Consider the following 11612-nt stretch of genomic DNA (forward strand, 5'->3'; position numbering starts at 1 on the left):
TGATTGGCCATTTGGTAGCCCCTATGTGGATTGTGATCCTAGATTCAGGCTCTGTTTGGCAGTGCACCTGGTTTTTATACAACCAAAACTTGCCTCCAAGCCTGGAATTCAAAAATAAGCACCTGCTTTTTGAGGACAATGAGAGCAACATGTTGCTCATGAGCTACTGGTTGGGGATCACTGATTTAGTTGATACATTTTTTTGTCCTTGCTGAGCAGAATCCCTGAGTTTCATTAAAGACAGCTGTTAGAATTGATATAATAGTTGTTAATACTCCAGGGATGCTGCTGAAAATGTATCTAAATTAACTAACTAAATGTATCTAAATAACCAAATGTTGCAAAATTGTAACAGTTTAGATTCTGCACCTGAATGACTGAGCTGCCAGACTCAAACACCAGACAGGGACTTTAAACTTAGATTTTGCAAAACCGTAAGAAAAAAAAAAGATGGAGAGTAATTGAAAAATGTCTTCATTTATGGTGAACAATCTGAAAACAATTGAACTGAAAAAAAAGTGTTTGGAAGGTGATCAACCCATTTAACTATGCAAAAAAAGGTTTTGGAGGGGTTCCCATTTAAGAATATTAGGTCCCATGTTGATACAGTCAAATCACACTAATCTAAAGAAATCCTGGAACTAGAGAAATACAGAAGTAAGCTATGACTGCATATGCCACAGGGAGCAGAGCAGCACTAAGGAGAGCTATGGCTGCATATGCCATGGGGAGGAGAACAGCACAGCACTCAGAAGAGCTATGGCTGCATATGCCATGAGGAGGGGAACAGCACTCAGGAGAGCTATGAGTGCATATGCCATGGGGGAGGAGAACAACACGTCACTCAGGAGAGCTATGGCTGCAAATGCAATGCGTAGGAGAACAGCATTCCAGGGAGAGGAAAATAATACACATACACCTATTTTACTGCGGCAAGAATTGTCCTCTGCAGAGCAGATACTTTAAGGGCTAGTCCACACGGGGAGATAGCCACGCGTTTGCGGTCGCGGCGACAAAGCGCCGCGCCAGTCGCCGCGACCGGCGCAGGCGACAGTTTTGTATGGGCGCCTATGTAAAAACGCCTGTGCTAACCACACGAGGCGATGCGCTTTTCAACAGTCGCCTGAAAATGCCTCGCCAGGCATTTTCAGGCGACTGTTGAAAAGCGCATCGCCTCGTGTGGTTAGCACAGGCGTTTTTACATAGGCGCCCATACAAAACTGTCGCCTGCGCCGGTCGCGGCGTCTGGCGCGGCGCTTTGTCGCCGCGACCGCAAACGCGTGGCTATCTCCCCGTGTGGAATAGCCCTAAAAAGAAACCTTGGTGGAGACATTTTCTCCATCTGCCCAAACCTTGCATTGCCAAGGTCCCCAGGTTTGAGAAGAGTGCCTGGGGGCTCTGTATGGGTGGAACTACCAAGATCAAACCTGCAGCACCTCTTGTTGGTGCTGTTGTTAAACTACAAAACTCAAGACTCTCTCTGCTAGGATGCTGGAAGGCAAAGATGAAGAGCAGCTTGAGAGCAGCAGCATGGAGTACAAAGTGCACCTGACAAATTGTTGCACATTATAAAACGTCCTTTATACTTCTTTTTCTCACCTTTGTTATTGAGGGCAAATGCCCTTTTTGCCATACGCTTAAATTGCCCATGTTGTGCTAATGATCATTTATTGACCGATATAAAGGTCACAATTGTGCAACTGCCAGCTGATTCTAAAGTACAACTTCTCCCCTATACAGCCTCGTTGTCTTTGCTTAATCACAGGCAGCAGTTCAGCTAGAGATAAAGTTGCCGGCCTGCAAACGATGCGCTATAGAGAAGGCATAGGACAACGCATGCAGCATGTCCTAAAATGCGTTCCGTAGGCTATGCGGTCACAAACGTTTGCTCATAGTTATTAACAAATGTCCGTCACGTTGAAAGGTTTATATACGGATAAATACATTTTAATTTCTTATGCCCGGGAAATCTTTTCTTAACAAAAGCTGTCTAGTATAAGGCCCTAAATGTTCAGAGCCACGCGTGTCCGGTTGCCTGGCAACAGTTTACAGAGACTAAATCCTGGCGCCTCGCAACTGCGTCAATTATTGAGACGTAGTAAACGACTGCTCTGGCACCGGACTTTTGTTTTTACCGGGCACGTTGTCTTTTCCCAACAACTTTAGTTGGTCCCTATAAAATTGTGCCACACACTCAGCGAGAGCGCTTCTGGCTCTGGTTTAGAGGAGACCGGAACACAAGGGAAGGGATTTTCTGGGAATTCTGGGAGTTGATGTTTGAGCACACGTCCTCTGTAACAAGCCTCTTCCATTAGCACATCGTACATGTCATGTACTGGTAAAAATAGCCACACGTTACCAACATAAACCCCTTTAACCCGTCTTTTAATAGTGATGTCATCTACTGTCACGCTGATCCTGAAAACTGCGTGAGGTTTAAAACTACAACTCCCAGAATGCAACAGTGGCAACGTCAGACGCTTCTTCCTGCTTGCGCAAGGCGAGCGCCTGTGCTGTGTAGTGGTTGTCATATCACCACTCAGTGGCCCACAAGTTCATTTATTATTCGAGGTTTGTACTATAGCTAATGCTGTGTTCATACTAAAGTTACGGTGAGTGAGTTATGCGTGGGCAGCTGAGGGTGGGAATCAGGGTTGCCAGGTCTAATGTTCACTATCAGACAAAGTCAGCTACGAAAACCAGCCCAAAACTAGCCAAGAGCCACTTCAAAAGTAACAAACCTCCCAATATTTTGGAAATAAAAAAAGGGACAAAAAAATTGGTGCACTGTGAATTTTTATGACCACGCCCATTTTTGTGGTCACACCTCCTAATTACCATGATCATTTTATAAAATTTGGCAGATTATGAAAGTTTGAACATATTTCTGTGGTTTTTTTCCCCCAGTTATTACAGTTTTGCTAATGAAGGTGAATTGCCCTTTAAGCTGTGAATCTAACGTCTCCAGAGGGACTTGTTATCTTATATTGTTACAATTTACTTATTTGCTTATCTCAAAATTGTTACAAAAGTATCTTAGCTGTGGCTATTCTGGGCTCTCTGCCAAAAGCCAATTAAGTTACAAACATTGTTTCTTTTTCTGGCTGTTTCAGAGAAAATTGTGACTTTCCAGTACAAACGAGGGACTGTGGGTTGAGCAGTCAAATGAAGACAGCTTTTGGTAGGAAAAGATTCCCTGGGCATAAGAGATTAAAATGTATTTATCCGTATCAACGTGACGGGCATATGTTAATAACTATGAGCAAACGTTTGGGACCGCATAGCCATTGGTGGGGAAAATGGGACAGTTGGGAAGTATGAAAGTAGCCCAAAAATAGCACAATATTTGCAGGGAAAATGTTTTCACTGTTTCGCAAATTTTTCCATGAAGTTAAATGTGACAGATTCACCCATCACCAGGGACATAACTAGAGAGGGGGTCCCATAAGGCTCTAATACATATACAATTTCAATAAATATTGGTAAAACAGATCAACCTCTAGTCATTTTGTTGGGCAGAAGATTTTTGCCCCCAAATTGTCTAAAATTGAGGCAAGTCACCAGAACATGCTAGAATGGGATGATAAACTGGGGTGCAGAGCCCAAAATCTGGTAACTCCCGACTTCTACACAAATCAGTCCCATTGCATGCTGGGTATTATAGTCTTACATTAAACATGGCAGTTGGTAAATTGTTAAACAAAAACTACATTACCCAATATGCACTGGGAGACGCAGGCTTGGCACATTAGGGCAAGGAAAAACTTTGGCTGGTTTCCAAAGTACAAACCAGCCAAAGGCCCAAAAAGTAGCCCAAATGCGTACTTTGGCTAGTTGGTACTTTCAAAACCCACCTGGGCTTTAAATTAGTAGCCCAATTTGGCTGGAAAACCGACAACCTGGCAACTCTGCGGGGAAGGTTTAGGAAGTGACGCATGATTTATGTACATAGCAGGTAAGTGAAATTATAAAGCCAAACTATGTAAAGAATGAGCTCATTTTAGCTGCATCTACTTGAGAGGTATGGCTCTGCTCTGCTGCAGTTGCTTACTGTTGATTTGGCATTGGTCCCTGGCACGCACACTATAAAGATGCTTTAGGCTGAGAACTATTCATTTGTGGCTCACCACCATCTGTTAACTACAGTGGAATGCTTGGAAAACACAGATAATTAATTATTAATAATAACGCCACATTTTAATGACTTCTGCAAATACAATTGGACATGGCCCAGCTTAAAACGAACTTACTGTGTGCTGTAGTCAGCTCAGCAGTATACTGCTGTCGTTTGCACTTAGACTTCAAGTTTTATTTTGTTTTTTTGAAGTTATTTGCATATTCTGCAATTCGCAGACATGAAATTTAAATTGCTATGTGGTTGCCAGGGCTTATTTTCCTCTAGCAACCAGTCAACAGTTTGAAAGTCAGAATAAAAGGTGGATAGGGTTGGGCCTGAAAAGAAAGATTAGAAATCAAAATAAAATCCTTTGTTTGCTGGGGTTAGTAAACCTTGTAACCAATTCTCCTATTTTTAGTTGCATTATAGAAAACGGCAAATAATATCACATTGATATTTCAAAAGCTATACAGAATAAATAATGAAAAAGAATAAGATGTAAAAGAGAAAAAGCTTTAAATTGCACAACAGTGCCTTCCTTATGTGCCTCCTACCTATAAATCAATGAGCCTACTGGCACTGGGTTTCCAGTAAGCCCCTGACTTTGTATAGAGCCCAGTGCGGTAATCATTACACAAGTGTGACTTCTTATAGGAGACATCTGTTAGCAGATCTCTGTTTGTGAACTGCCCTGCCCTAGGCAGCGACCCCCTCTTCAGTGGACACAAGAACAGTACAGTCTTTGCACGTGCACTAATCACAGAAGAGGTGAGTATCCCCCAACTCAGCACTAGCACCTGATTTAGCTACAAGTGTCTATTGGTGAGTTGGGGGTAATATTTGCTTTTTAAGTGTTTTCACTTCTTTCTATATTAACCCTCCAAAGATGCCATCCTAAGCACATGCCCTTGGGTACTTATGTGGAACAATATGTAAAAACAGGCGCAACACAATGAAAATTCATAAGGCACATAATGAAGATAAAGATCATTTGCAACTTGTATCACCATATCTACATCATACTAAATTGATAAAATTAAAAGTCACACTAGAGCTTTTAAATGCAGGCATTCATGATCCAGCTAAGCTGGTGAGTATATACAGAAATCTGCAGTTCTCCAACAGCTGGAATGTCAAAAAGGTGCTTGTCCCCTATCTTAGTACTTGTATATTTACATAAGTGTAGAGGTGTTCATCACTTTTTTATCATTAGTGCAACAAATTCAAATTTACAATTTTTTTTGTCAACAGATGTTTTTATCTAAAGTCTGGTGACTTTCGGATGCAGCAGAAATTCATTCCTATTATTCTCAAAAGACCAAATTAAATCTGTTTTGTACATTTGTTCATAGAGATGGAAATCAGCATGGAAACTTCATGGAAAGTCAAACCACGAAACCACTTCAATGGTCAATTTCAACAAATCTTAGTTCTAATAAAGAAATGCAAGTGAAAAGATTATCTGTGGAAGGAAATATAGCAGTAGGAAAATCCACCTTTCTCAGGCTGCTCTCCAATACATTCCAAGAATGGAGTTTTGTTACAGAGCCTCTGAAGAAATGGCAGAACGTTCAATTCCAAACAACAACTCCCTCAAAACCGTCTATGGACAACCTCCTGCAACTGATGTATGATGACCCTAAACGATGGTCTTACACGTTCCAGACATATTCTTGTATGAGTCGATTTAAAATACAAATTCAGCCACTTTCAGAGCAAGTATTAAAGGAGCAGCAGGAGTCTGTTCAGATATTTGAGAGATCTGTTTATAGTGACAGATATATATTTGCTAAAACTCTTTATGAACTCCAACACTTAAATGAAATGGAGTGGACTTTGTATCAAGAATCGCACACTTTTCTTATTCAAGAATTTTCTAGAAGAGTTGCACTGGATGGAATTATTTACCTACGAGCAACTCCTAAAAAATGTTTTGAGAGACTGCAAAGAAGGGCCAGAAAGGAGGAGAGGACTTTGCAACTTCAGTACCTTGAAAAGCTGCATGATCAACATGAAAGTTGGCTGACAAAGAAGACAACTGAAGTTCATTTTGAAAACATGAAAAATATTCCAGTTTTGTTGTTGGATGTTGAAGAAGACTTTAAAAACAATTCTGCAGCAGGTGATGAATTCAACAACAGAGTTAAGACCTTTGTTGCTGGACTGTGATTTTAAAACTAAATGTATTTATATTGCAACAGATAAACAAACAGAAAAAAAATCCTAGGTATGTGCCTAACTCTATTTGCTGCTCTTTACTTGTATCCGTTTTGATTTGTGTACCTAGTTTTAAAAAGTTGCTTTATAGTAATGTTACACACTTGTGTCACAGTTATTAAAGGCTGCAAAATTTGACATCGTTTTATTGGTCATTTGATGTGCTTGTACTTTCTGGGGTGATGATGCCCTAGGTATGTTCTGCTCTCAGGATTTGGGAAAAGAAGGCTGTGCTGAAGGAACTCAGAACGCTATAGGGCTGTTGGCAATGGAAATTACAATTTTTATGAATTTACATGACCTTAAATGGCAAGATATGAACACATCAAAATACATGTTTACTATATTCATTAGTATTTAAACCTGTTTAAGGTTCTTATGAGGTAGTTTTATCTAACAATTTTGTGCCCAATAAACAATACACCCTTTCTTTATTGTAATTATTTACAAAATATGCACTGTTGCCCAAACATGGTGTAAGAACCTGTAACATAAATAATATACTTTTTATTATGGTGTGCCTAAGGCAGTGGCCCTCATTTATTAACATGGATTCAGCTTTGCTCCATGGTTAATAAAGCGCAAAATCCTTATAATATCTTTTATTTCCATACATTCAATTGCATTGGGAACACTGCACATTCTATTCCAAGTCAAAACATATAGAAACGTGTATCTAATTTGTGTTATTCCTTTACAGAAAGTGAAGAAAAGGGAATATTAGGGAATAGTGTCTGCATTCTTCTTTACGAACTCAAACATTCACTGTATAAACTGAAAAATGTTTCAAGACTTTGCTTTTCTATGAATCTCGAACTAATATTTAGTTGTTAGCTGTTTCTGAAAATTGTTGCACATCTGTGTTGAATAGAGTCGACCAACTTCTGGCACCTGTTACATTTCACAATTCTTCTGCATTTCTTGGTTTTGCCTAAGCATTTTTTAGGTCAACCCCACAAATTTTCTATTGGATTAAGGTTTTGGGGATTAACTTCAATCTTGTTGATCTGGAACCAAGATGTTGTTTACTTGTTTACTGGTGTGTTTGGGGTCGTTGTCTTGTTGAAACACCAATTTCAGGGGCATTTTGTTTTCAGCATAAGGCAACATGACCTTCAAGTATTTTGATATATTGAAACGGATCCATGATCCCTGGTATGTGATAAATAGACCCAACACCATAGTATGAGAAACATCCCCATATCATGATGTTTGCAGCACCATGCTTCACCATCTTCACAGTGGACTGTGGCTTGAATTCAGTGTTTGTGGGTCTTCTATCTATGTGATAGCTTGGCATCTTCTAATTGTAACAGTACTCACTTGTAACTTTAGACCTTTGATCTTCCTGGAGCTGATCATTGGCTGAGTCTTTGCTATTTTGTCTATTCTTCTATCCGTTCGAATGGTAGTTTTCCGTTTTCTTCAACGCCTTTAAGATTTTGGTTGCCATTTTAAATCATTTGAGAGAATTTTTTAGCTGAGCTGCCTATCATTTTCTGCACTTCTTAATATGTTTTCCTCTCTTCAATCAACTTTTTAATCAAAGTACCCTGTTCTTCTGAACAATGTCTAGAACAACCCATTTAACTTTACCAAAAAAAGTGATTGATCAGCTTTGTGATGTTGGACTGCTATTATTCTGAACACAGCTGTGTTCCACACAACTAGCTGGCCCATCTAGACTGAGTTGTAAGTTTATTGGCACATGTATGGGGCCCTCTAAAGGGTCTGCTTGATTAAATTGACTAAAACGGTTTGAAATTCCCACTGGGTGAGAACTGCATCAGAGTGCTGAAGCAGTGCTCTCTCAAGAGACTCCAAAGGTCTCCATCATACCTCCCAACTGTCCCATTTGTTGCAAAACAGTCCCGATTTTTACAGTTCTGCTGTCCCAGGTTTTCATAAAAAGTCCAGAGTTTTTCTTTGATCTCCTGCAGTGATGTCAGAAAAAGATACGTTTTTTGAAACTTAAAGGAACTGTAACACCAAAAAATGAAAGTGAATTAAAGGAATGGCAATATAATGTATTGTTGCTCTGTACTGATAAAGCTGCTTTATTTGCTTCAGAAACACAACTATAGTTTTTATAAACAATCTGCTGTCTAGCCATGGGGGCAGCCATTCAAGCACAAGCCAGTAGATAACAGACAAGTACTAAAGAATCTCATTGTATGCTATAGAGCTTATCTGTTATCAGCTGTGTATCCTGTGCATTTTCTCCTTTTTTTTAGCTTTGAATGGCTGCCCCCATAGCTACACAGCAGCTTGTTTATATCAACAACTATAGTAGTGTTTCTGAAGCAAACATCAGTTTTACCAGTGCAGCACAACAGTACATTGTATTTTCATTATTTTAAAAGACTTTCATTTATTTGGTGTTACTGTTACATTGTAACTATTTAAGATAAGCAAGTCTCTTGGGAAAACTAGCTTAAAGGGCAGCTTTATTTGCAAAAATGTTATAACACATGGCCCTAAAACGACCAGAAATGTGTTCGAACTTTTTATAACCTGCCAAATTTTGTAAAATCGACATGGTAACTAGGGTGTGTGGCATAAAAAAGGCGTGGTCAATAGGGTTTGCCAAGTGCAGTCTCAATAAGGGTATAAGTGGCTTGGATATTTTTACATCCCAGTTGCATGAGTTTACATTTATCAACATTGAATTTCATCTGTCACTTAGTTGCCAGTTTGTCAAGATCCTGTTGCAAGGATGCCACATCCTGGATGGATTTTGCGCCAAAAGGGTTTCCTTCTCCTTTAAGCCCAACAGATATAGATAACATCTACTGCTCCCCCGCTGTCCGGCATCTTATTTACCTCATCATAAAAAGCAATCAAATTTGTCCGACATGGCCTATCCTTCATAAAGCCATGATGATTGCTGCTCATAATGCCATTCACTAGGACAGAATTTTGCATGTGATCCCTTAACAAGCCTTCAAATAGTTTGCCCACCACAGATGTCTGGCCTATAATTGCCAGACTGAGATCGTAATCCCTTTTTAAATATTGGAATGACATCAGCTTTCCTCCAATCCATAGGTACCATACAAGATGAAAGCGAATCAGAGAAAATCAGAAATAGAGGCTGGTCTAAAACTAAACGAAGTCTTAGAACCCGGGGGTGTATTCCATCTTGCCCTGGCTCCTTGTTCACATTAATTTTTATTAAAGCTTTATGAACCATATCCTGAGTCAGTCACTGACTAGATCGAACTGAGCCAACAGTGCAGCTATGAGGTGAGTCTAGGAACCCTGACTCCTCTATTTTATTCACAAAAAACTGATTTAGCACATTTGCCTTTTCTGTTACAGCCACACTGGTACCATTATTTAAAGGAGCAACACTCTTAACCCGCATCTTTTTACTATTAATGTACTTTTTGGTTTTAGTCTTAGCCTCAGCTGCAATGTGCTCTTCATTTCCTATATTTGCCTTCCAGATTGCTGTTTTACAACATTTATTATAGTGTTTATATTCATTAAATTCAGCTTCTGTCCCCATAGACTTTTTAATGCCTTTCTCTTCTTTCCTACCTTCTTTACTTCTATATTAAGCCACATAGGGTGATTTGTGGTGCTTCTACATTTACTTCTTAAGGCAATAAAATGACAACAGTAACAATTGAATATCATTTTAAATGACAACCACTTCTGTTCTGTGTTTTTACTTCAACCTATAAATTAATGGGGTGAAGCCTTAAACTTGCTATTTAATATGTAGATTGATATTCTAAGAACATTGCATTTTGCATTTAATTGATATGATTTTTGAGTTATTTGTTGTTCATCATTTTACATTTTAAATGCTAACAAGGCATAAGACCAAAAAATATTGGAAACCAATAATCAAGGTGAGAATCAAGGATGAGAAGGAAGGATGAAGCTAAACAGGACAAGCAATAAAAGACCATAGAAATTGAAAATCAGATCTAGCAGTCACTTTTTTATGGTTGTTGTTGAGATTTGTACAACAAGTAATTCCAATGCTATAAGAATTATGGCTAATTGCAAAGTTACCTACATTACTTTCATCAGAAAATTATTTATACCATAACCGCTAGTCTGCCAGCAGCTACTGTGGAACTGACTTTCCAGCCAGGTGCATTCTACATTAATGTTAGGGAAGAGGTTAATAAAGCCTATATACATTAAGAATACAAACTAGAAAATAGAGCTGAACTTTTCCTTGAAACCTTAACCATGCTTCAGAAAATATATTAAACTCTAATATAGGAGAGGTGATGAAAATAATTATATAGCATACTTTTAAAACAGGGCTAACTTTTTTTTGTAGTCATGGTAATTTTTCTTAAAGAAAACTGTATTCCTAACAAAGTTTATTAAAGGGGACCTTTCACCTTAAGAAATAATTCCAAATTCTTATATATAGTGTTTGTTTATCAAAATAAATTTCAAATAATGAAATTATTAAAATCTTTATTGCCACTAGCCTTTGAGGTCACAGCAAGTAGGCAGCAGCCATTTTGTGTTATTAAGAATGCGCCAGAATGGGGGACCTGATGCTCATGCCTTTGCACTGGCTACACAATTAAGTGAGGAGGGAGGGAAGAATGTGAGGAGTACACTGACATGTAGGAAATGCAGAGTGGAAAGTGAAAGTAATAGCTTGCTCTGCCTCTATGCCTAAGGCATAGAGGCGGGGCAAGCAATATATAATTGACAGCTGAAATATTTAAATGCATTTATAACAGGTATGGATGTTTTAATGAAAATAAAATTTGGATTTCATGTTTAATTTGAAAAGGACTTTTATTATACAACTTTTTAAATCTGGATGATAGGTCCCCTTTAATTAAGGAAAAATAAAGTTATAATGGCTAATGCACTAAATGGTCTGCTTGTAGTATTATTGTTTTGCTTTTCATCTTTTAATAATTTGTATCTACCTCTACTATTAAATGTCCTTAGTTTGCTTGAGTGGAATTTAATAGAAGACACTATGGGTCATTTATTATTAGGAAAGCAGTATGCAAAGTGCAAAAAACTGGCACAGTGCTGCTACCCTGCCTGTGTTTGGCAACTCTGTCTTCATGAAGGGCGGGGAAGCCCCTCACCCCCCTACCTCCTAAGTTATGGAGTGGCAGAGGATGCTCCAGTTTGTACCTTGCAATGTTTGTTTTTTATCTGCTTGAAGAACAAATCACAGCTGAACCATTGGAAAAAATGTCTCCTGAAGAAGCACTAAGGGGTGTGCTCTTGCATCCCTTATTACTCTTGCACTTACCCCCTTGTGGTAAATGAGGCCTAC

The 11612-nt window shown here is 38.9% G+C and overlaps 1 protein-coding gene across 4 annotated transcripts; it reads left to right on the forward strand.

The window, feature by feature from the left end:
• Positions 1-2241: 2241 nt before the first annotated feature.
• LOC108713204 (deoxyguanosine kinase, mitochondrial-like) lies at positions 2242-6472 on the forward strand. 4 transcript variants are annotated; one of them, XM_041588664.1, is made up of 2 exons: positions 2242-2612; positions 5470-6472. In XM_041588664.1, exon 2 carries the CDS (start codon positions 5495-5497, stop codon positions 6284-6286), a length of 792 nt encoding a protein of 263 aa, XP_041444598.1. In that variant the 5' UTR covers positions 2242-2612; positions 5470-5494; the 3' UTR covers positions 6287-6472. The 4 variants fall into 4 exon arrangements, with proteins under 4 accessions (XP_041444598.1, XP_041444596.1, XP_041444595.1 ...); XM_041588662.1 differs by having other exon boundaries at positions 2243-2612; positions 5369-6472; XM_041588661.1 differs by having other exon boundaries at positions 2243-2571; positions 5369-6472.
• The last annotated feature ends 5140 nt before the right edge of the window (positions 6473-11612 follow it).

Source organism: Xenopus laevis, chromosome 3S, assembly GCF_017654675.1.
Source record: "Xenopus laevis strain J_2021 chromosome 3S, Xenopus_laevis_v10.1, whole genome shotgun sequence".
Lineage (NCBI taxonomy): Eukaryota > Metazoa > Chordata > Amphibia > Anura > Pipidae > Xenopus > Xenopus laevis.